This window comes from Ptychodera flava, chromosome 19 (assembly GCF_041260155.1).
Source record: "Ptychodera flava strain L36383 chromosome 19, AS_Pfla_20210202, whole genome shotgun sequence".
In the NCBI taxonomy this organism is placed as follows: domain Eukaryota; kingdom Metazoa; phylum Hemichordata; class Enteropneusta; family Ptychoderidae; genus Ptychodera; species Ptychodera flava.
Window position 1 is genome coordinate 35,548,310 of NC_091946.1, and position 26,620 is coordinate 35,574,929.

General features: G+C 35.2%; 1 protein-coding gene across 1 annotated transcript; it reads left to right on the forward strand.

The window, feature by feature from the left end:
- The first annotated feature begins 16 nt into the window (after nucleotides 1-16).
- On the forward strand, nucleotides 17-25,615 carry LOC139119425 (UDP-glucuronic acid decarboxylase 1-like). The gene is made up of 13 exons (XM_070683236.1): nucleotides 17-241; nucleotides 2,561-2,603; nucleotides 5,185-5,233; nucleotides 5,726-5,769; nucleotides 6,726-6,786; nucleotides 7,821-8,001; nucleotides 9,456-9,620; nucleotides 10,609-10,730; nucleotides 12,227-12,390; nucleotides 18,131-18,191; nucleotides 19,981-20,038; nucleotides 20,493-20,599; nucleotides 21,252-25,615. Exons 1-13 carry the CDS (start codon nucleotides 154-156, stop codon nucleotides 21,345-21,347), a joined length of 1,239 nt encoding a protein of 412 aa, XP_070539337.1. The 5' UTR covers nucleotides 17-153; the 3' UTR covers nucleotides 21,348-25,615.
- Nucleotides 25,616-26,620: the final 1,005 nt, after the last annotated feature.

The window sequence follows — 26,620 nt, forward strand, 5'->3', positions numbered from 1 at the left end:
GCGTCATTTCAAGTTCATAACGCATGCGTACTTCCATTTCTACAACTTCCGCATCTAGTTTATAGACTAGTGGTAACGTGAAACTGTTAGTTTACATTATGTCGAAATGATAAGCGGGAGTTTTGACACTCAAGCTGTGGAATTTTACAAGGCATGAGAATTAATATAGCTGCTCTTAAAATGCCCGGGAGAAAATTTAAAGTGGGAGTGATTCTGATAATCGCTATAACAGTTCTGATCGGTGAGTAAACACTTTCACTCGCTATGGCTTCCGAATTTCAAAGTTTTCTTAAGTTAAGGTGAAGCCCTTGTACGTCCGATAGCCACGGCGTCGTTATCGCATTTTCACACATATCGAGGAACCGGAAATCGAACGTGGCTTTGTCAGTGTTTATGTCTGAGAATGAAAATATTATGATCTCAGGAAGGCGACCAGCCAGTCATGATCTTCAAGGCCCACAATTCTTGTTCATCGTGTTCACAGCGGACCGCTGAGCGGTTTCGTTTGTCCGACAAGGACAATGTTGTAACTTGCAAGTTATTAAAGGGATCCGGCTATTTCGTGAAATATGATATTGTCAAGTGTTATCTGAAACAAACAGACCTCACTGAAAAATTTCTGCCGACCTTCAATGTGATATCAGTACATGTATTCTGTAATAGTTTTATTAGTCGCCTGTCTGAGTGTGTGCCTCTGGAATTTATGTTCGTTGAGTAATGAACACTTCTTTATGCCATTCATTATGAATGTCGACAACAGACTGGCGGTTTTGGCCTTTTGCACCAACCTTTTGTCACATGTGTGTGGCATGTTTCACTGCGGGGTTATGCTCTGTCAATAGACCTATACGACTGGTATGTTCCGAGCTCCATAATCTACTATCATTAATAAAACCATCGTACTCAACCAGCTGAGCATTTCAATCATTCATCGGAAGTTCTAGGGTGACTTCTGTGTTGAAACAAGCGTTTCGGTAGAGCACAGATAGCTGTTGGGGCCACCTTCAACCTTGTCAGAAAAGTTCGCTGTTTTCAATCAACGCAAAACCTAAAAATAGCAGAGCTTTAAAACCTTTCAAGGCCAGTTTCAATGTTATTCGTGTGAGGGGTGTTCCCCAATTAATTGATTTCTGTTATTTAGTTATTGGGAGTGGTATTGCTTACATCTGATCTCTTTGCCGTCCTTGCATAGGCGATGCCTGATAGTGATAGAACACATTAGAATGTTTCACAACCAAATCTCATCATAATGTTTTTATTATCATGAATTGTGATGAAGAAAGTATAGGTTGTACCTTTTATTTTCCATGTTGGGAAAGACTTCCTCAGGGCCCTCTCCTCAACTTCACCACATTTTTTTTTGTACCCATACTGCATATGTAATTACTGTCAACCTTAAACCAAATCCTTACACTAACCGTAAACCTTTGATGGGTTACATTTTATGTCATTCCTCGGAGGAAAATCTCAGGATTGCAGTGATTTTAGGTATGAGGGAGCCATAAGGAAGCCCTGCCTCATGTTGTTTGATTTCAAATTTGGCCCATGTGTGAGATATTCTGCCTGTTATGTCAATTCATAACATATTTATAATTTTATGTGAATTCATCAATATAAAAAATAGTTAAAAAGTTAACTTGCAGCCAGTTTATAATAAATTCAGTCCCCTGCAACCTTGAAAAAGACTAATGATATTCCATGTTTCGATTCCTGTGTGCTAATGCTAGTATTAAGAAAATGGATGCAAGCTTCATCAAATCTCAATAAACTACATTGCTTGCTTGAAGAAAAATAAAAGTTTTAGTTAATATTGTCAATAAAACTTTTCAATCCTCTCATGCTATATGTGAACATTTGCTAACCCTGGTTCCTTCAAAGATTTACAATCTGGTAAGATGCTAGTATATATGAATATTCCACATTGATAATGAATCATTGTCATAAAACTTTAATACCAAAACAATGCTTATCAATATAATTTGTTTGCATGAATACTAATCTACTTTGAAGCCTTTTCCTCCATGTTGGTATGTATCGCTATCTAATATTGCCGTAGTGTCAGGTTATAGTGATGAAACAGTCATTATTCACAAAACCTGCTCAATCAATCATGTTGTGAGCAAACAAAAGACAATACAACAGGCATACCAGTACAACAGTACATTCGCACAGTTGTTCACTTATAAATGGTAATTTTGGTTAACCTGTGTACACTGTGACCTCAGAGAATGAGGGTTCACAAATTCTCCATTTTTCTTTTAAACTTATGTTATGCTGGTAACAGCAGGAAGGAAATGAAGTAGCATTAGGGAAAAGTAGGTGTTCATCAAAAGCATGTGTTTGTTGGAACAGATGTCACATGCCTTCATTCTTATAGAGTACATTAGCTTCATTTAGTGAAACGTTTTTTCCCCAGATTAAATAAATGTTTGAACAGGTTGTGGAGATTAATGCTGCTGGCAAAGCTCACTTCCCCAGTGTCTATAAACAAATAACTGTAAAAGTGAAACTGCGATCATGATTTTTGAAGACATTGGTATTTTTTGTCTTTTGATTCTAGTGTGTTGTTGGGGAGCTGGAGAAAACGATGCAGAAGAAACTAGGTAAGTTTCCAAAGGTTGATTTAAAAAGGACAGTGGCAGTATTTTTTGATTGCAGTTTCATTATATTTGTTGAAGAAGACAAGTAGATTTTTTTCCTTCTTTTCATCGCAGTATGTTTGAAATGCAAAGTGTTAGCTTGCAAACAAATGACACCTGCCCACACTGAAATTCATTCATTGAAAATGGACAGTTATTGCATGCATGGAGGCTGTGTTAACAAGTTTAACACAGGGCATTTTGACAGAGGAATAGAACAAAAATTGCAATTTACAAACAAACAAATAATTAAGCTTCAAAATAATATAATAGTTACGTGGACCTTTCACTTAAGTTCACAGCTCGATTTAATTGTTGTCCCTGGTCTCAGGACAACCCTACGCTGCCTTTGGACAGCCAATTTCTTAGAATGGTTGTCCCATGGGACTACCACTTATTCAAGTGCGTCATTGGAATGAAGCCACAGTGTACAGCTGTGTTAGCAGGGTGTGTTAGCTCCAAGCTTGATAGCAGGCTTTCCGAAACAAACTGCAGTGAGCATGTTCAACCTGGTGTATTTGAAACAATAATGAACAACTGATCACTAGTTGCAATTTGTTCATGCTAGATATTCTTTTGCCATTTCGGATGATAAAAGAGACTCATGTTTACTTGTTTTATACTGTTAGATTTTAGCTTCTATCGAGAGAAAATGTATTAGTTGTGGATAAGGTTTTATACAACATTTCAGCTTGAAGTGCTTTCATAAACAGACACTGTGTTGTCTGAATGACTAGAAATTGAACCATGTTAGAAATGATGTTTAAGAGTTGAATATTTATTTGTCAGATTTTGGAAATAGCAATCATATGATTTATATTAGCCATATATGGGGTAAAAGTGGACTACCAAATGTGTTCTTGGGACTACTAATTTTTGGAGATGGTTGTCCACTGTAAGAATCTCTACTGTATTTTTTTAAAAGAATGTTTAGCAACTTTAGATAAATATTCAATTCAAGCAGTGTTTTAGTAAACGTGTGTAAGCTGGTCTGTGTAAAAAAGTTCCCAGTTATGTTATCCAGATTCTGCATGGCATGTCAATATGAGTGTATTCACCTTAAGAGAAGGCAAATGTCACTTTTGCCATAAAAACCATGTAGGAAAAACACAACAAGGTACATGTATTACATACAAAGACAGTACCATTGACACCAGAGGGAGACCAAGATCTATCATGAACAGCATGTTTGCAGGAAGTTCCTTCATTGAAAAGATGTCTCTTATCTATCATACCAGGACAAGATCCCAGAAAATGAGCAAACCCTGCATTTCAAGCATTTTGCTGAAATGTTTGACCTGTAAATATATCATGTTTTGAATCATCAAAGAAAGTGATGTGTAGATTGGTAGCAAATATTTCAACCAGCATTAGATAAATGTCACAAGAAAAGCAGTCTACTATGATAAAAAAAAATGATTTGGTGGCTCTCATTTAGAAAAATGTTGGTAGTTAGCATTAGTAGCTAATGAAATCTCTTTGTCCTCCGTCTGTCTGTATGTATACAGACCTATATGCTGTGCTTAAAAAACTTTAGGGCCATTCGATTTTCTGTGATTTTGTGCATAGATGCAATGGGCTGATGAGAGGATTTCCTACAAATTAAACATGTTAGTCAAAAATGCAGTGTAAAAATGGTTCAAAATCAAAATGTTAGAAACTACCGGTCAGATATTACCAAGTATTTGTTTTTAGGTACAAGTAGTTTAAATTTTTTTGTATAGATGCAGTTTCTGAAAATTTGCATTCGAAAATTCTGTGTCTTAAAATTTCTATTTCTACTTGTGCAGTCAAAAGATCTGTTCAGAAAGTGCCAGTTTTATTGCTTTGAAATATAGTTCTACACAGACTAGGAAGGTTTTGAAGAGAGCTGTTTTCATTCATGTCTCTCCAAAAAAGTAAAGTTATCAGCAATGTTATCACTGTGTCAGAATGTTTTTTTGCATTTTTGGCATCACAAGAGATTACTCCCAATATGTCTTTGATGTGCAGATTCTTATGGATATCCATTTTATATTCATTGAAATAATGAAATTCATTGAAATCCATGCAAATTATCAATATTGTGTACTGAGGATGCTGTTGTCATTTTTGGTCAGAAAATCTTCCCAGAATCACTTATCTGAATATTTTGAAATCTGATATCCAGGTTCCTGGTGATAGTCTCATTGAAAACTTGAAATTTGTGATGCAATAATTATTCTTTTGAGGATAGTTTCGCTTAAGTTACTTTGAAATCTTTTCAATAAAATCTCGCCATATTGATTTAACAGATAGTTTTTTGGATTTTCTTGTTAAGACTTGTTCAGATAATAACAAAACACCGACATTATATATTTCTGATGCCAAACTGCCAAATGGAGCAAAGAATTAACTGAAATTACTGGTGTGGGAGCAATTATTCTTGATGTGGATCAACCAGTCATACATGTACACACTGATTCTTATAAAATTGAAGCTCATCATCATGTACTCCAATTTTTTTGTGAAATATGAGCATCAGTTCAAAGACTCTAACCAACTTTCCCTTTTGACTTTGTTTTAGAATCAAAAAAGCAGATATTTTAGCAGACATAAGGACTGAACTCAGAGAGGTATGCAAGCTTTTATTGTTAGACACATACATAGCCCTGCTGGGCATCGTGAATATTTCTCAAAACATCACAAAGTTTGCCATAAATACCAATGTAGTTTTGGTCCAATGCCATGTCTAAAAAAGGACCATAATGTGACAGTATTACTGTCCACTCAGAACTAAAGAGAACGTAAAACATGCTCCGTTCTCAAAAATATATTTCAATCCAATATTATTACATTTATTCAATAAGAAACTTCATCAACAAATCATATACAAAGCTGTCAATATAGTTATTTGATTTTCAGTGGTTCAGTAATCAAATAAGCATTACAGATAATCAGAAACAAAGATTTAAAAAATCAGTGATATGGACAGTGTATTACTCATTTTACTTTTAATAAAATGGTTATAGAGATGCCATATGTACAGCCTTGAGCTGATGGCAGAGATTGTACCATTTGACACTAAAGCCAAAAATGAAAATCTCGTATTAATAATTTCATTTCAGGTCATAAGACCGATGGAACAAAGGATAGCCTTGCTCGAAAAAGGGTGAGTTTGCACTTTTCTATGATTTGAAATTGCTTGTGATGGTGTAACAATTTAGAAAGCTTCTTGGTCAGCACAGTTGTAGCTAGCTCACATGCTAACACTACATTCTAGAAGTGTATACTCCCAAAGGAGCGTGGCAATAAACAGAAATTGAAGACAACTACCAGTGAGTTACACATATGGAATTCTCAATAGGCTGTATGATGATTTGAAAGACCTCATTTGATTGATGTACTGTCAGTTCTCAATAGAAAATGAGCATTCTGGTGGCTTGCACGTCACCATATGAAACTGTACACAAAAATACATAGTGGACTCATAGCAACAGTGCACAGGAAAGATTTAAACAGAGATTAACATGTCTGTTCCACAAGGACCTCACAGCAAAGGCTTTCTGATACTTAAGAAAGATGCCACATATTATGTTTACCGGATAGCATTTTTGGTCACATCTCATGATATTTAGGAAAGCAGTATTTGCTGATGTGGTGATAGATGAGGTGTATTTGAATATAAAGAACAAGGCAATTAAGCTACTGAAACCTGTTTATCTCACATAACTTTGTCTCTATCCTGTCATTTTACAATTGACAAAATATCCATAATCGGAAAGGGTTGAGTTGATCAGCATAAATTTGAAAAGCAACATTCTAGTCAGTGAACGATAACCATGAAAAATACAGGAATGGTACACATGCAAGCTTGTTTACGTATTTATGGCTGAAGATATTCAAACTTTGCTGATTACAGCGTAAGATTATAGTCAAATATACTGCATACTTAACTGGTAAGTTGTGAAGAGTTTAATTACAAAATGGACAGTTATCAAAAACACTGTACTGTATTTTAACACGGTTTGAAAAGATATTTAGTATAGTGTCCTCACAAATGAGATGATCAAAGGATGGAAAATCATCATATAATTTTATTCTCTTTTGAAATTTTTGTTTGACTAGAACAAGGAAATCTTACCCAGATGTAAAGTTTTTAACAGAAAAGGACAGAAAAAGGATATTGGTAAGTACATGTATGCAGGGCTTTTTAAACAAAATATCTCACTGAGTTGTGTTTGGAAGTTTAATTTGAAAGAGTGCTTATTTTATTTGTGTAGCGTGTTTACAATAATGCTTCACTATAAAGTTACTTGACGAATTTGTGTGTTGACTCCATGTCAATAATGCAGTGTAACATGAAAATGAGCTCTTCGTTATGGTTAAAAGAAAGAATCTAACAAACAGAACCCTTGAAAATAACAACCAAGATGTGGCTAGGCTCAGCTCAGTGCAGAATTCAGCATGATGGCAAAGCCCACCTACATATATAACCTTTCACAAATCATATATGTTATGCAGTACTTTCCCAATGTACATACAGTTACCATGGAGAAGGTTGTATATTGGTATGGTAACTGAAATCTCAGAGACCACAGTGGTACATGTATATTGCTTTCACACATTTTCGATGAAAGCCGAACATCTTGTTTGCATTAAATCATAAACATTTCATGTACTTTTTCGCTCTTTCTTGCTTTAATGGTCAGCAGCTGGAACTTGCATTACTCCTCAGTGTACTATTCAAACTATTGTACCGCTGTATTCCTGAAATTTTCCATCTTTCTGTTGAAGCTAGATGAAATTAATCTCCAGGACTGTGTATGAATGTTGGTTTCACTCGATTCATACCTTCTATATGTGTGTTATCTGAAGTACATTGAAATCTGAAATTAAATACAATATTCTATTAAATGTCAATATGTTGTGGAAGTTTTAGAAAGGAATTCACATATGAACAATATAACACTGGGCCTTTCAGATATTCATTGCACATGGTGTACAGACAACCGAATCCTTTACATTACAATATGTATTAACATGTCAATATCATGAATTTCATTTTCTCATTAAAAACACAGCAAAGTAAATTGTTCTTCTAGCATATGTAACTGCAGACAGTATGCCAGTGTAGATTTAACATCAAAATGAAATACTTGTGATTGACAAATGTTCTGAAAGACAAAAAGTTAAGATTACGCTCTCTTTGACTTCTTGTAGGTGACTGGAGGGGCAGGCTTTGTTGGATCTCATCTTGTGGACAGACTCATGAAAGAAGGTCATGAGGTCACCGTGGTGGATAATTTTTTCACCGGGAGGAAGAGAAATGTGGAGCACTGGGTTGGACATGAAAACTTTGAACTCATCAACCATGATATTGTTGAACCACTGCTTATTGAAGGTATGTTGGAGTGTTTCATTGATGATCATGCCTTCCTTCACTGTGTATGGAGTGAACCTAACTGTGTACAGAAATGGGGGATACAAAACTATAGCAGTTTGCTGTTCTTTAGTTCAGAGAAATTATGGCTACAACATACCACTGACACTTGTCAGTCATCACAGTAAAATCAGATTAGAATAGTTATTTTTACACACATGATGTAATACTTTTGTAATTTCTATGATATGTTGAGTTTAATTTTAAAGCTAACATGTTGCCAGGTTTAAAAATAATTTTCAGAATCAAAAATTCAAAAAAGTGTTGCAATGAAAGTGATGTAAGCACTTTTGTTTAATTATTGGGCACTGAGTAAATGGAGAATGTTTTTATGAATTTTTGTGGCCTCTTCAAATTCATTACAGTTTACCGTAAATTTCTAAACATGTAAGATCCTAAAATTTCTTTAAGCTGCATGATTTACGATAATTTGTGATATGCAAAACCACTTTTCACCACATAATTCTCTCATTATCTGTCGTCTTATTTTCAGCATTTATTATTATTTATGTAGCATATTTGCTTGATGAATCAGGATAAATGCATTTAAATGTGGTTTTCTACACATTGAACATTTTAGTATTGCTGTTCATGCTATATTAGATATTTGACACATCTCAAATATTATTCATACACAGAATATTTTCACATCGTATACTACAAGAGTAATTATTTTGATGTCAACACTGTGGTAGATAATGATTTACCTGTTGCCAGAATGTCATTGTAATTCTTGGACATTTTAAAGCATTTTTGAAAAACAACTCATAATATTGATATCTGATAAAAATGAGAAACTACTTTTGCCGAGTAGAGTTGTAGATAAAACCTCTGATTAGCATTGTATGAATACTATAGAAAAATGTATGAATACAGAGAGACCCATATTGTGTCTGGGCATTTCTATACTGTGCCTAGTCTCTGACGTCAAACAGAAATATGGTTTCTAGCTTGGGTCTGTAATCGTATCATTTATCATGCCCTGCTAGGCTTGTATCGTATGGATTATACTCTGAATGTCATACAACTGAAATAAACCTTTCCAACCAGAGTGAAGTATGCAGCTTTTCGAAGAGGAAGAAAACTCACACAGCAAATCACAAAATATGTAAAGAATCTGACAATCTGCACGGACAGACAGAGCTCTCTATAAAAGTCTGCAGTGCTTCCTCAGTACCTTAGTGCACAGCTGAGTTTGGTTTAATGTCTATTTTGTACTGTTAAATCTAGAAAAACAGGAACTAATTTCACTTAAGAATAACTTTTGGTAATGAGTGTGCAGTTTTAACATTAGAGTGTTGATAACAATATAGTAAATGAATAAAGTACTAAAATAACTGGAACTTGAAAGAAATGGTTTTTGTCATTAACAACTATCTTAATTTTGTTTGAAATCATCAATCTTATTCTTTCAGTTGATCAAATCTACCACCTGGCCTCACCTGCTTCACCGCCTCACTACATGTACAACCCAATCAAAACCATCAAGACAAACTCTATAGGAACACTGAACATGCTTGGCCTGGCCAGGAGAGTCAGAGCTAGACTATTGTTAGCATCAACATCAGAAGTCTATGGAGGTAAACAGACATTACATCACATCTCTCTTTATTTTTGCAGCTTTATATTTAAAGGTTCAATAACAGTAATATTTGCTAATAATTTCATAATCCTTGTTTCAATAAATGAGTACATTTCTTCTTCTTTTCCCAAAATAATGTTGAAATATGAGAAGTTAGCATTGCAACAATGCACTGTGTACAGAGATACAGACTGTGAGGACAAGTTTGACAAGGGACTTTTCAACATCATTCTTGGAGTATTTTAACAAATAGAATGAAAAAAACAGAACATATGGTACACCACGTTTCCTTTAACGGATCTTTACAGAAAAATATAAAAAGGAAAATGTAGTGAATTGAAATCATATCAAGCTATGGAATAATAAGCATAATCTATAATCCTACTATAATATAAACCAACATTCTCAATTTACAAGGATGGAGTGTTGTAAGCTTGTATCTCTGGTACATTCCAAAAATTATTTCATCATGTGTACTGTATATCAGTTGTGAAGGGTATGTGTTGTCAATAACTCTTTAAATGTATTTGGAGATGCTCAGCAGTATGAACAACTTCTTAGATGATATAAAAATGATACAATTTATGTCAAAAGATGACGACTTTGTCCACATGGAATGACTCACAGTGGATATTTTGGTATAAGTTGCAATATTATAATATGTATTGACAGAGAAGTACCATATTTCATATCCCCCAGATGTTGCCAAACTTTGGACCATTCCATTGTTTTACACAGGGTGGTCACAACACTACAGAAAGTGAGTGATATAATGTGCGCATAAAGTTACCTTGGTCTTTATAAGTAAGGGACTCAAACTCAGTGCAGTGACACCAACATTGTATTCCACTTTGAAAAAAGAACAGTATTCAAATCTGTGAAAATTATTCATGCAGTATACAATGTGTGAAGGACTAGTATTTTATTCCCTTTTCATGCGATCTCGGATGGCTGTCTTTGTAAATAGTTGTGATTCTTTCTTGCAGACCCTGAAGTCCACCCCCAGAATGAGGAATACTGGGGTCACGTAAATCCCATTGGTCCCAGGGCTTGCTATGACGAAGGCAAAAGAATTGCTGAAGCTATGTGCTATGCATATGCAAAACAGGTTTGTAGATAGTCTACACTTTGCAGAAAGATTTACTATAGGAAGGTGTGAATTTCACTCCCAAAGAGTACAAGAATACAGTAGGTGACTTGCAATGCTGTGCCAAGGTCATAAATATTACCTTACAAATTCCTCTTGAACTTCAATCCTTTTCATTCAAAGAGAAGTAGCATGATGTGTATGCGCTCGGAAAATCCACGGATTTTGAGCATTCTGCAAAACTTTAGTCAACTTATGAGAACTACCAGAGAATGAAGCAATGCACAATTTATGAAAATAGCAAATGCAATCATTAACATTCTTGTAGATACATGTTTTTTGTAACATTTAAAGCTCTTTATGAATTATTGACCATGCAAACACTGGTAGTGTTCTTGTGTTTCATTTCAAATACCCCAACACCCAGATATTTGCTTAAAGGCATTGGAAAGTCTGTGGATTTTCAACGACCTTTAGTGTACAATCTTACACAGGGAGAGAGCATCACCTTTCACCATCAAATTTTATTACGCCTGCATTGTTAACAATGGCAAAGTAAGACTGGTGTAGTGGAGCACTGGTACAGAGGTGAAACACGTCAATAAATCAACTTGTCAACAACATTTTCAGTTTTGTCACAGTAAACATCGGCTCCTTGAAGTGCATACCTGTAGATCAGCATGTTTCAACTTGCTACCTCATGACTTCAAAGAAATAGAAAGTAATATAATTTGTCATTTAGATAGTTCGTAGGGTCTGTTTGGTGTTTTTAAATTTACTTTAAATTACAACTTCCCGCTTGTCTCACAGACAGCTGTCATGAGAAATGGCAGGCCTTATACAACTTAGCTTGCAAGGCCTTCTGTGCATTTCAATTGTACACTTACACAAGCACATATTCAACAAGTACCATAATGCAAACCACAATCCAATGTCCCAGTGCAAGAGGGGCATATCTCCTATGCTTTAACACAGATGATATACCCCTTTGCACTAGGCCATCAAATTTATCTACAGTGTACATGAGTGCTGCTGTGAACGTTATTTTCCTAGTGGCTGCCGGTCTCAACACAGCAGAAAATCACCAATTATTGTTGCAATTTCAAGCAAACTTTCAGCAATTTCAAATAAATTTGAAAATGTTCAAGTGGTCCTACTGGCGAATTGCAAGAATTTATGTGGTAAAAGTGTTGATTTATGGGCACAGATAGCATTTCTCATTAATCAGTAGTTACCTAGGGAGTCATTGTTATTTGGTTATAGGCATGGAGTGCAAAGCTATACCAGTAGACCCCAAGGAAATCCCTTTCATGTCATATCCAAAAGTTTATGTCCCCAACCTTCACTCATGCCAATTAAAAATATTTAGGAAATAGCTCCCCTGTTGTTTTCAAATATTCTAAATTTGTTTGTATTTTGCTGTCTATTTCTTGTTTTATACTTCTTTATTTATATTTTTGTATTATTATTTTTATTTTTTATCTATTTCATACATTTTATTGTTTTTGTTTCTCCAGGAAAATGTTGAGGTTCGAGTAGCACGCATTTTCAATACTTTCGGACCCAGAATGCACATGAATGATGGCCGTGTTGTCAGTAATTTCATTCTCCAGGCTCTGCAGGACGAACCAATCACAATATTTGGGACAGGAAAACAGACAAGATCATTTCAATACGTCAGGTATGTAGAATCAGATGTAGATATGCTTATTCTTTGTTGTTCTGTAGCAATTATCACTCGGCTAACAAGAACAGCAAAGAGCAAAGAAATGTGGAAACATCGCCATCTCTACATCTGCTTTTCATCAGATTAAAAGATTGTGTTTTCGCAGTTGTGATCAAGCTGTGATAAAATGTTTTTCTTTAACTATGATGATAAAACGTGATAAAAAAAATTAGTCGGCTGAAAATATGGTTTGACCCTAAAAAAAATTGCTACAAAAGGTTTTTCAACGGTTTTTGATAGAGTCAAATGTGCTTAATAACATACTAAAAGTCTACCAAAATCTGACCACCGGAAACGCGTCATTTTCAAGATGGCGTCCAAGATGGCCGCCATATACTTAAAATGGCCATAACTACTTAAATATTAAACCTAGACTAGTGATGTCTGTGTCTACCACCATGTTTTAGTGGTTTAGGAATCCCACTACCATATCTAGATTATAGACAAGTGGTCATAAGTCCCATAATTTGCATATTTGTACATGTATTAAAAATATCACTGTCACATTTTTCGTCCGGAACATGTTGCTCATGTGGATTTTCACAATTTCTGAGGTCAGGTAGTAAAGGGAAATCAACTCCAAACATCGTTCATATTTGGATTGTTTGCATTTTGTGTATGAAATTGTATATAATATAAGTGTATGCCATGCTTGGCTGTTTTAAGTAAAGTGTTGCTTAGCCATGGCGAGACGTACCTGTAATCTACGTGTCTTGATGTTCCTCCACACTGGAGCGGAGAGACTATTGTGACACTGCGATCCTTTGGCGCTGTGTTTCGAAAACCGAGTTTTCTTAATCTGCAGTCGCTTAAAATTGATTGGTGAGACGTGTTGAATGGTTGATTGTTTATATTTGGCAGTATGTTGTTTCACTTACGTTTGTTGTTCAAGTAGGGAAGCTAGAATGTCTACTGGTTGGTCTTGATGTGTTTGTGTAGGTTTGTGTGAACCTGAGTTCGAGCTGTTGTCGCTTTTTGCAGTCTGGCACTTATAAGTGTATTGCCTATCTTTCTGTTCCTTCTATATGCGATTATTGGTTGATTTTGGAACCGCTTTTTAGACTAAGTGTTTCATCTTTTACAAGTTTACTCCAGTTTTCTGTCAGGGATTGCTTGATTTTTGTCTTTTCAATGTACGGGGGTTATGTTGTTATGAAGACTACTGTATTGTTGGTGGCGTTCTTTCTTTCTTTTTGTTGTTCAAGCTGTCTTTTTCTGCTTTTATGATCTGTTTCGCTGATAATGCGTTCTATTTCATTTTTTTTTTGTCGGTCTTGTAATTTTTCACCAAATTGTGTGACTTTCTCTGTAAAATCGGTTTTGTTGTTGCATGTTCTGATGTATCGTAATGTTTCACCTTTGATCAGACCTTTGAATGTTGCTGCCGGATGGCATGAGTTTCTTTGTAAGAACTGGAATGTATCTGTTGGTTTTATGTGTGTCTTGGTGTCGAGAATGTTCTTTTTGTTGTATCGACGATCTTTGTAGATAGTCAGGTCTTAATATGTGATTTCTCGAGAGGAGCTTTGAAACGAAAATTTGAAAGTAGGATGCATTTTGTTGATGTTTGATATGAATTCATTGAGTTCGTGTTGTGTTCCGATGGAAATCAGAAAATCATCATCCCTGAACCTCAGCCAGGTAGGCCTTTGTTGTTTGTGTTTCTGTATTATTCTCATTTCTGTCTCGTGAAATGTAATATCTGCTATTTTCGGAGACGAGGGAGACCCCATAGAGCACCCCCATATTTGCCAGTAGAATTCATCGTTGAATTAAAATGTGTTGTTTTTTTAAGATTATTTTTAAGCAGAGCTATCATGTATTTCATTGGTGGCTGCTTGATTATGTAATTGTTTGATGATCTTTCCTGATTTCAAGCTCTGCCGACTGATTCAACTGCCTCATTATGTGGTGTATTTGTGTAAATTTAAATTACATCTAGTGTTACTAGTGTTGCATTGGCCAGAACTATGATTGTCTAAATTTTCAGTATAAAGTCTGTTGTATCTTTGATGTATGTTGGTTGTTTCTTTGACGATTTGTTTGAGAAAATGGTCAATGAATTCTGATATGTGAAACGTTGGACTGGCGCATCTACTTATAATTGGCTGTCCTGCGAGCTTAGCTCCTGGTGGCGGCATTTTATGTATTTTCGGTAGAAGGTGCCAAAGTGGTGTTCTTATTTCTCTATTGACTGATTCAAATATTCAAATATGGGATAGACAATCGAAGTTCCGGCCAATGCAACACTAGTAACACTAGATGTAATTAAAATTTACACAAATACACCACATAATGAGGCAGTTGAATCAGTCGGCAGAGCATGAAATCATGAAAGATCATCAAATAATTACATAATCAAGCAGCCACCAACGAAATACATAATAGCTCTGCTTAAAAATAATCGTAAAAAACAACATATTTGAATTCAATGATGAATTCTACTGGCAAATATGCGGGTACTCTATGGGGTCTCCCTCGTCGCTGAAAATAGCAGATATTACATTTCGCGAGATAGAAATGAGAATAATACAGAAACACAAACAACAAATACCGACCTGGCTGAGGTTCAGTGACGATGTTTTCCTGATTTTCATCGGAACACAACTCAAAGAATTCATATCAAACATCAACAAAATGCATCCTACTTTCAAAGCTCCTCTCGAGAAATCACATATTAAGACCTGACTATCTACAAAGATCGTCGATACAACAAAAATAACATTCTCGACACCAAGACACACATAAAACCAACAGATACATTCCAGTTCTTACAAAGAAACTCATGCCATCCGGCAGCAACATTCAAAGGTCTGATCAAAGGTGAAACATTACGATACATCAGAACATGCAACAACGAAACCGATTTTACGGAGAAAGTCACACAATTTAGTGAAAAACTACAAGACCGACAATATAAAAATACCGCAATTATACGGTGTCCATCATATTTGATCAGAATTGGTACATACCAGTATGGGTACCAAAGATCAACAATAAATGTTGTTTCTATCTGACTGTTCAGTACAGGAAAATTCTACGTTGATGTTATGACAATGACTTCTGCACAGTACAACCAGAAAAACAACAAGAAATATATAAACCAGAAAAAGAAGAATGACAAAAGTAAATATCGTCTGAAACTTTAGGTACTGGAGGTCAACTTTAGCAACATGCATAGCAAAAACAGCTAGTCCCTCTTAGTTTGAGCAGGTCTGTTAATATGTAACAGTTCAAAAACAATGACAGGAAATGATTCAAGGTCAGTGGAGTAGCCTGTTTCAGTCACTGGCATACCACCACTCCTACACATTGCAGGATTTCCCTTTTTCTTACCTCATTTGCACATTTTGACGTCCATTTGAACAACGTCACATCTCAGCCCCTGCATCTACCTGTACACCAAATACTGAGATGATAGCTTTGGCGGTAAGGGAGCTTTTGCATGTGACGGACATGCATCTGCACTAACATACCCACATACATACATAGAGACACACAGACGCCACCGACTCACCATATTTGATGTTTTTTGTTATTTATGCACATACCAAATATGAGCTAAAATGAAATAGAACGCATTATCAGAGAAACAGATCATAAAAGCAGAAAAAAGACAGCTTGAACAACAAAAAGAAAGAAAGAACGCCACCAACAATACAGTAGTCTTCATAACAACATATAGCCCGTACATCGAAATGACAAAAATCAAGCAAGCTCTGAGAAAAAATTGAAGTGAACTTGAAAAAGACAAAACACTAAGAAAAAAAACTGTTCCAAAATCAACCAATAATCGCATATACCGGTAGAAGGAACAGAAATATAGGCGATAGACTTATAAGCGCCAGATTTCACAAAAGCGACGACAGCTCGAACTCAGGTTCACACGAATCTACACAAACACAACAAGACCAACCAGTAGACATTCTAGCTTCCCTACTTGAACACCAAACGTAAGTGGAACAACATACTACCAAATAAAGACAATCAACCATTCAACACGTCTCACCAATCAAGAATGAATTTTAAGCGACTGATGAAGAAAACTCTGTTTTCGAAACGCAGCGCCAAAGGATCGCAGTGTCACACTTGTCTCTCCGCTCCAGTGTGGAGTAACATCAAGACTCGTAGATTACGGGTACGTCTCGCCATGGCTAAGCAACACTTTACTTAAAACAGCCAAACATGACATACACTTATATTATACATACTTTTATACACAAAACGCAAACAACCCAAATATGAACGATGTGTGGAGTTGATTTCCCTTTACTACCTAACCTCGGAAATTGTGAAAATCCACATGAGCAACATGTTCCGGACGAAGAATGTGACAGTGATATTTTTAATACATGTACAAATATGCAAATTATGGGACTTATGACCACTTGTCTATAATCTAGATATGGTAGTTGGATTCCTAAACCACTAAAACATGGTGGTAGACACAGACATCACTAGTCTAGGTTTAATATTTAAGTAGTTATGGCCATTTTAAGTATATGGCGGCCATCTTGGACGCCATCTTGAAAATGACGCGTTTCCGGTGGTCAGATTTTGGTAGACTTTTAGTATGTTATTAAGCACATTTGACTCTATCAAAAACCGTTGAAAAACCTTTTGTAGCAATTTTTTTGGGGTAAGGTCTTTTTTTTTCATAAATGCAGCCGACTAAATAACGAGTTTTTGAACAAATATGAAGGTAACATATGCCTTGAAAGTAAAAAATTTACATGTTTATACCGGTAAGCTTTTGCTCAAACTTCCCACCAAGGAAACTTCAAACTGCTCTCTTTCAAATCATATTGGGCAAAGTTTGATACAAATTACCTAATATTTACCAATATTTTAATTCAAAGGGGACGCAATCCTTATGATTACTCTATGGGGAAAAATTACAGTTTATTATTATCACAAAAATCAGACAAAGAAAGCACGCATTCTACAGGCTTCAAAATGAGTCCGTACAGACAGCAAACCAGCAAAGTATCACAACATCTTTTGAATCTGAATAGCACACACTACCTTAAAGAAACAGAAAGGCTTGCCAAGGATTGTTTGTGTGTTGCAGTGTCAGACAACCAACACTGACCATCATGATGGTGACATTCAATAAAATGACAAATAGGATTCACCAATATGTAGATATTGCACATTCTGTTTTCACTTTGATTAAATCATATGAAGTTTACCAGCTGAAATTGTAACAACATGCTATTCAAGATATTAATTTTGTTTGATATTAAAGGTATACAGTCACCTGGAATCTAAATATGCCCATATATGGTCAAAGGGGCGTTCCTTGGTATTCAAAATGCCAATGTGAGGGTGCTGTTTTTAAAAAAACGGCCACCTGCTTAAAATCTTTGATTGGTTAGATTTTTTTTTTCCATGGTAACTGTGGCAAAAGTGGAACAGGTGACAGTATACCTTTAAAGTCACACACTAAACATTGAAAGATTTTTCCCCTTTAAAGCTTGGAATGTGTCTGTTATCAAACATAAGTTGGAGAACTTAAACTAATTTCATTTTAATTTTCAAATTTACTCCTTAAAAAGTTGAAATTGGAAAGAATGGAAATAACTGAGAACTTGCATTTTTCAGAACATCTGTCCTTGCAGTGGTAATCAAGATTTCTTTTCACTTTCCGAACATATCAATATAACAGCTGTGTTATACTCTTCTTCATTTACAGTGATTTAGTTGATGGCCTCATTGCATTAATGAATAGTAATGTGTCGTCACCTGTGAATGTGGTATGTATTCAGTAAAGTTTTTAACCCTTATGTTGCCAGGCCTATTACTTCCCCATCTACTGAGTCAGTAAACAAGCAGTATTGAGCCAAACTCTATACATATTTCCACCCACTTGGCATGGTAGTCATAGCAAGTTTTGTCAGTAAAATCATGTTTACATTATATATGTTTTCAGGGGCCTTCAAATGTTGAAGTCTTTGTTAAAATGCAACAAAATGGAACAGGTTATGCCCCACTGGTTTTAACAAACTTGACCTGATGGTGATGTGTGAACTTGGCAGCATAAATGCTTGTCAGGCATCTTTTACCCAGCATCTTGAAACTTCGTTTATGTCTATGTAGCTCCCTCTGCCAAGTGTACACAGAAGTTGTCAATCCCCAGAGTGTTTTCGGCATGGTCCTCTTAGCCATTGTAACAGCTGCATCAAGATTTATGAAACAATCAATATTCTATCCATCCAAACAAATGTGAACTGATTAATCAGAGAGAATGTATAGATTCCACAACATTGTCTGTGTGCAGGATGAAATTTATATGATGTGAGGTCAAGGCTTTGGCAACAGCAGATGTTTAGTAATAGATTACTTGATCATTTGGTGTCATCATCTTTTTGTTACATCTTGTAAACATGTTATTGTCCTCAGAAAGGTCTATATTTGACCTTGAACTTATGCATAGATATTACAGGAATGATAAATACTATTGACACTGACAGCGAAATTGGTATTTTGATAGCTAGCCCACTGAATTTGAAGTTTCAAGGGTTGAAAATTTGTCAATAGCACTCTTGTAACCTGACCTAGGGAGTACAGATATTTTCTAGTTACAGTGAGCATACTATAGCATTGCACAGTATGGCAGTGAGCAGCTTGCTTTATATGGACTCCCTAGAATAGCAACAATTACTACAACAGTACACTTTTGGAGTGCATCTACTCGAAATCGGAAATAGTTGTGTTACATTTGATTCTGAAAGTTGTGCCTTGAAATGTTTTACAATCTCTCTGTAGTGTCAGGGTTTAGTATGGACTGGTGATATCAAAACAAGACGTATAAAAATGTCACAAAAAGACAATGCCACTTTAATGAGCTGTCAATGAATGTTTACACATTTTGTAAGATATAGGCTTCAAATAACCCAGGAATCTAAAGTTCTTTCCTATGGAAATACAGTATTATTACCCTTGTATGCATTGGTGCTAAGAGTTCATAATGACAGTATCTCTTCAGTGTAGCATTACCTATTCTGAATTATGGAATGCAAGTCTTTTGATTCATTTTAGCTTCAGTTTTTCCCCATTTACATTTATTTCATTGATTGGACAGAACAAACAGACAGGAACATAGAAGGGTTACTGGTACCTTTGCCGTTCATCTTATAATTTTCCAATCGTGAAGCACTACAAAACAGTCATTTAGACTATAAACTTAATCATCTACAAGACTTGAATACTTGTTTCATTTGCAATTATCATCCTTGAATGTTGAGTCGAGTTACAATGGTTCTACTCCGGAATAAAAAGGACGCGATGCGTTCTACAGACTCAGTACGCCCAAATAATCACGTGATGCCGGTACAAACAAGCCCACATGTGTACTAACGCGTATGGAAATACAAGTACGTCTATGCACGTTTGCGCACATGGCTTTGTTTGTACCGTGGTCGATTCGAATTCCGGGTTTGGACTATTGTCCTTGGTTGCATCAATCATTAGGATAAATAAACTCAGCTACAGGGAGCAAGTTTTAGAATTTTAAATTTTTTTATTTTTTTTTTTATAATTTAGGGAAATCCAGAGGAACACACAATTATTGAATTTGCAGAAATTATTAAAAATTCAGTCGGTAAGTTACTGTCAATAGACTTAGATTAACAAGTTGTAGTCTGTTTTTGTTTTGTTTTTTGTGCCAGTAAATCAATAACAGTCTGAAATTCTTTGTGAATTCTACAAAAATATGTTGCTTAACTTGTAGACCCCTTTTCATTTTGAAATTGATTTAAATTTAAAACTCTATGTTTTAAGAATGGACTTCAAGCAATCCTTTGCAATCTTCAAGGCACAATTCCCATCAAACCTCACTCTACATTAACCCGTCCTACCTTCAGCCACACTAAAAATGGCTACTCCTTGCCACAAATCAAAAATCGTCTGGTTTTTATAGCATTTCAGTTTTAGAACAGAGTACAAATAGAATTGAAAACACTTGCAATCCATGATGTAAAACAGACAGTAAAGCTATTACCCTGTTGAAAATGTCACAGTGTAATCTGTTTGCGGAATGTTTTATCCACTATCAGGTGATTCAAGGAGTATCATAAAAAATGTAGCAGCTGCAGAGGATGACCCGCAGAGAAGGCGACCCGACATCAGAAAAGCAAAAAAACTTCTTGGTTGGCAACCAAAGGTAATATAAATATCCCGTCCTTATTTCTGTACGTGGTAGAACTTCTTAAGCATAGTTCCATGAAAAAATGTTGAATCAAAATTTGAAGTCTCAATCTTTCAACACTTTCCAAAAACAGCGAAATATGCAATATTACTGGCATATGTTACATATAGTCCCATAAAACTGATGTAATTTTGTATGCATAATGGCTCAATATTCAAAATTCATAGATCACATGAAATCTCTTTGCAATATGCTTGTAATTTCTTTTATTTTAAGCAACAGATTACACGTAGGTATTTGTCCATTTCACAGCATAGATACTCATGAATATAACATTTAATGACTCTTTATGTTAAAACCAAATGGTTCTTCTTATGTTCTGGTTGTATCATTGGAGATTGTACTGAAGGAAATATTTAGTTGTTGGTTAGCCACCTTAGTGTCTTCCCTTCAGCATAAATATATTTCAAGGTTGGGCATCCTATAGTTGTATGTAGTATTTTGTTAAGCATCAAACTGATGCACAGAAATCAAGTTGACTGAAAGAGCCCAGAAATGTATCATTGTTGGGGAGTCATTGTAATAATCCATGACCTTCACTTGAATTTCAACAGACTTGATAAACAAAAATCACATTTGACATTGGTCCTTTTGTTTACCGTTGCAGGTTCCGATGGCAGATGGGATCAACAAAACCATTGAGTATTTCAGATTAGAGTTAGAAAGCAGCAGAAGAAAGCCAAAACAGATGACATTGCCGTGAGGGAATATCACTCGGAGTATTTCCCCCAATGCAAGGTCATGGCTGTAGCATTTTGCCCCTTTGAACTTGGCCTAGGCTGTGACCTTGCTCTGAATGTACTATGGTCGTGGCGTGCATCTTCACGCATGAGGTGCCATTTGCGCTTTGGGATGGCATGGCTGGGACATTGCCTTCAGATGTGCCATGGCTTTGGTATTACCAGGAGGAATTCTATAGCATTTGCCTTAGAAAGAGACTAGTACCCTTGTGGGTACTATGGCCGTGGCACTGCCACGAGATACCTTGATAACAGCATGCCTGTAGGGGGCGCTGTGACAATAACCTCATCCTTAAGAATGCCATTGCCATTATATCGTCCTAGGAGGTGCTTGACTTTTATGGTAATTATACTCAAAATGTGGTATTTTTTTCACTCTTTTCTAACAAAAAAAAAGAAAACTTAAATAACAACAGTCAGGTTTTCATGGTGTGAATGTACTTTTCAATGAAACAATTTTTTTTTAGGTGAGCACAATTGCTCACCACGAGAATATATTAGTCAAGAGTTTTTTATTTTCTCCAGTGTTATTTAAGGTGTTTGTTTGAGACATTGATATTGAAATATGATTGTACTATTTAATTGTAATGTTGGCAGTGTGAAGGGATGGGAATTGGACAAGGTTTTTACCCTTTTTTAAGTTATCGCTGTAGAGTTTTAAGAATTTCGTAATGAATTTTGCAAGCTTAGAGGGCTAGCAGCTGTAACATTTGATGATTTTTCACCAGTTGTGTTTCTAATGTCAACAAGAGTTTCTTGTTCTAAAGCCCAAAGCATGTTTAGATAAACAGTATTCAGCTTTTCAACTCAGTTGGTACATGTGTAGACTGCTTTTATTGTTTACAAGTGAATTCTGGTCTGGACTAGAATTCAAATGTAAACAATAACAGTAGATTATATGCATATAGATCATGAAAATGCTGTGTTGATCAGCCAAATAGTTTGTGTTTTAAACACTTTTGGGAGTAGAACAAGAACGTTCAATCGATGAACAGAGCAAAAATGTTGAAAGACCATCAAAAGTTACAGCTACTGTCCCATTTATGTTACCTCAATGTTTATAAAGTTGCCAAAGAAATGTATATGCAGCTTGTACTTTAGATTGTATGTCTGCATTTAAGTTCAAGAGGAGTTCAGACTCTCTCAAAGTTCTATTAACCCTATCACTACAGTGGTTTGGCCCAAACCCATTGTTGGTCAGGACCTGTTTACAGTGAAGTGTTGTGAACAGGATAAAAGCAACAAAATTTGATATTGGCAACAGACTATTTAATGAGAACATTTTCATTCAAAGTCAAAAATGGGTATTTACGTGTGTATGCATCTGTCTGTCTGTCTCTGTCTGTAACGCACTTGAGAAAGATGTATGGTCTCTAAAATTTAAACAACTCTTTGCTGATACTGCAGCTCACATGAACTCATTTTGAAACCACCAGATAAAAACTAAGTTTGTGCATTCTTGTTTTTCTGACAATCAAAAATATCATCTATTCCTATAGAGTTTTACACAGAGATTTTGGTAGCCATTTTGATGTTCAGACACTCCAAAATTTTTTGTTGTTTCAAATACATTGTACTCTAAACTTTTGTTATTTGCTTGTCTGTAAGCTTGAAACTTTCACATCAACCGCTTATTTATATCTTTGATTATAAAATATAGCAATTAAAATTGCTTCGAACAAAAAAGTTCAAATTTTCGTTCTGAGGTGGATATACTATGATAATCCTAAAAAATATGTGTTTGCCGAAGTAGCTCATTACTTATTCACCTTAGTACAATCTTACACATGCAATACACCTGATCATGGGGTCCTGAAATTCCTCCCCTCTTTCACCTGGCCACCCCCATATGAATATGGTACTGTCCAGTTCAGTTCCGATATGTCTGGACACAAATGCATGTATATTGATATACATATTTTTGTCAAATGGCCAGTGGCTATAACTTGCAATGATTTCTTTTTTCACTATCTTTGTCTCGGCCATCTCGTTCTACTCCTCTAAGCATGTTGAAAGACTTGCTAATTAGCTTGTCACCACAACATGTACATGTATATGTAAAATGCACTGTTATTGTTTACATTTGAATTCTAGCACAGATCAGAATTTACTCCTCAACAATAACAATGCAGTGTGTGGATTCAGAGATTGCGTTGACAGGATACTTTATACTGTGTATGTTTATACGCCTTTGGGAGTACAACAAGAAACTGTAGTTGAAAATAGTGAAAAATCAAAAGTTATAACGACTGGTCCTTTAATTGGCAGAACTTTATGCTATTCTTTTAAACTGCAGAGTCACAGTAACATGATGTTACTACTGATACCGTTGACGGTATTCATGACCATAGACCAGTATCATTGTAATTTTCACTTATTTCAATAGCATTATAGATCATAGGTTGATTTTATTCAATCTACAGTAGTAACTATGTATTTGATGAGCCGGTCTTACAAACTAACCACTCTGTATTTATGTATTTTACTTTTGTTGCATCAACATATTCTTTTTTTGATTTTCATGGAAACTGAAGATTGGTGGGCCCAGTCATTTCTATGTTGTAATGTACTAATGTCAGTGTGCATTCATGATAAATAAGTTGAAATTTACTGTATTATAATGTTGAATCCCAGTAAAGCACAGTAAATCTCAATGATTTGCCCTGCTGAATTCAACAAGTAGAATTATGTTATAGGTGTTTGCTATATCAACATTCACAGATCAAGCACGTTTTGTATTCAAGATGATATGCATCAATTGTATCCCAAAATAAAATACCCCCCAATCGTTCAGTAAAAGACAAACTTAGATACTTTATGTAACATGCAAAATTTGCAAGTGATTGAAATGGCAGGTAAGAACATGTAACTAGCTTATTAACCCTTTGAGTGCAAGTCAATTTTGTCACCTTTAAAAAATAAACCCCAGTCAATTTTTTTCAGACTCTTGTCTAAATTTTGATAAAAAACTGCAGCCAATGAAATGTGATGTCCATTTGGTTCAAAATTATCAAAAATTTACAGAAAAATTCTTAAATATTGGTAAAATGATGCAATAAAATTTTGGTGGGAAAAATTATAGCACTCATAGGGTTAACCTTTCACCCCATTACTAGTTTATGTCAAGTTTTATTCATCCCGCCTACATTGATTTGTGCAGATCCAAAGACTCAACTTGAATGCAATAGAATTTTATCAAAGTATTGAAGTACACTGGTAAGAACAACTGGATTCTTAACCATTGGTTGCGTAAATTTCCACCAAATTCTGCATGTGGGAAGTGTCGAGATCTCTCTAAAAATTTGTCTATTTAAAACATCAGTGATTGCAGTATATTTGTGTTTACCATCGATAAAGCTCATTAGCTGTAATGTTTTATGTATTTTTCAGTATTTTTATTCCGTTTACAAAGAACAGCGTCTTGTTGAACTCAAAAAACTTATGTAGAAATGTTCAACACAGCCTTATTGCATTCTATCAAATGTTATTTTAGAAATCCAGACTAGGATTCTTTAACAATAATATTTCTTTGTTTACATCGTTAATACTTAATATTCTTTTAAGCTGATAAAACAAATATACATGGTTTTGTAGAACAAAGAAAACAAAAGTATTGTCTCAAGTTACAGCTATTTTACCTTAAAGATGAAAGTCATGATATTGTTATTCTGGTCAAGGTCTAGGTCAAGATCTGAATACAATGCAATTATTTAAGGGTTAGTTGGTTCAACAATTTAGTTGAAGGTTGGGGGGACACCGTTGAAAGAGCGTATACAACAATTTTTGTTTTTTGAATGCTGACACATTATAAGATCTAAAAACGATGCCTGTTTATCAATAATAGGTTCATGTTTAGTTGAAAATTTGATAGGAAATTTTTTTCAAAAATGAATATTCTTTCTTTCGAATATTTTCCCAGAAAGCTATGGACAAAGATTCATTTCCTTTTTAAACATAACTTTTATACCAACTTCTATGTCCTTTGGTATTTTCATTTACATCGTTCAATATCTCAAGAATTGTTTCCCGGTCAGTTTTAAATTTCCAACCCTGTACTTTAAGTGGAATGGTCCAATCTGCCATTTAAAACAGTAAGATGGATCTCACAAGTATTTTGGAAGACTTTGTTATGGGAGTTTTGCTGCGTCAGCAGGTAAATGAGCTATCACACTACCTTTTATGAGGCATATGTTCAAATTTTTTTTTTCTAAATAAAAGTTACAAACCTTCATCTGCTTTGTGTTTCTTTTCGTGTGTACCAAAATCAGATCAGTTCCCAAACTGATGCTTCAAATAATCAGTGTTCAGTTGTTGAGTGTGAGTAGAGGTTTATAGTTACTGAATGCAGGCACAACATTTCTCTGCCGACACATATTCGCACAAATTATGTCTTTTTGCACCTGCTTTTATTACTGCCCTTTGTGGTCTGATACTTGACATTTTTTATATATTCATTCAGAGTATAGTTTGTTAATACAAAATTGATTTCCATGTTTCTGTAAGAGTAATTTTGAAAAGGTAGCATGCACCTTGAAAGTGAAAGACAGACTCAAAATGCCCACCATCCCTGTGTTAATTCTATGGGGAACAATACATAAATAAAGAGATTCACTCCAAGAGCTCTAAAATGAGTTCCCCCCCCCCCAAAAAAAAAAAAATAGAAACAAAAACAAAAACAAGCAGTAGATCAGTATAAGTAAAGTATTGGAAAAATATTTAGAGTCTGAATATCTGTCTCCTAGACACATTCTACCTTAAATAAACATTTTTAGACTAATACTTGGTTAGGGATATAAATGATAGACCCATGATGTGAGTCTGAATTGGGAGCCAAGTCAATATCATGAGGTAACAGCAAGGTCAACTTGAGACATATTATCACCAGAAAGTTCATAAAAGGGAAGACATTGTAGAAGGGACTGAGACATTCAAACTGTATAGATCACCTTTTCATGTTCAATGACACACCATGATACCCAGATCATTTTATGGTTCACATTTTATGTAGGACAAGACATGTACACCTACCCCCCCCCCACCACCACCTTATGCCTGAAGATGAGACGTGTCAAAATCATATCCCCATTTCAGCCAATCTGTAGTATGACAACAGGTAAATATAGTTCTCATCATGTTTTCATGTTTATGACATGAAAAACCGATGGAGACATTATCATTACTATTATTGCTATTATTTTTGTTGTTTCATTTATGTATTTATTCACTTATTTATTAA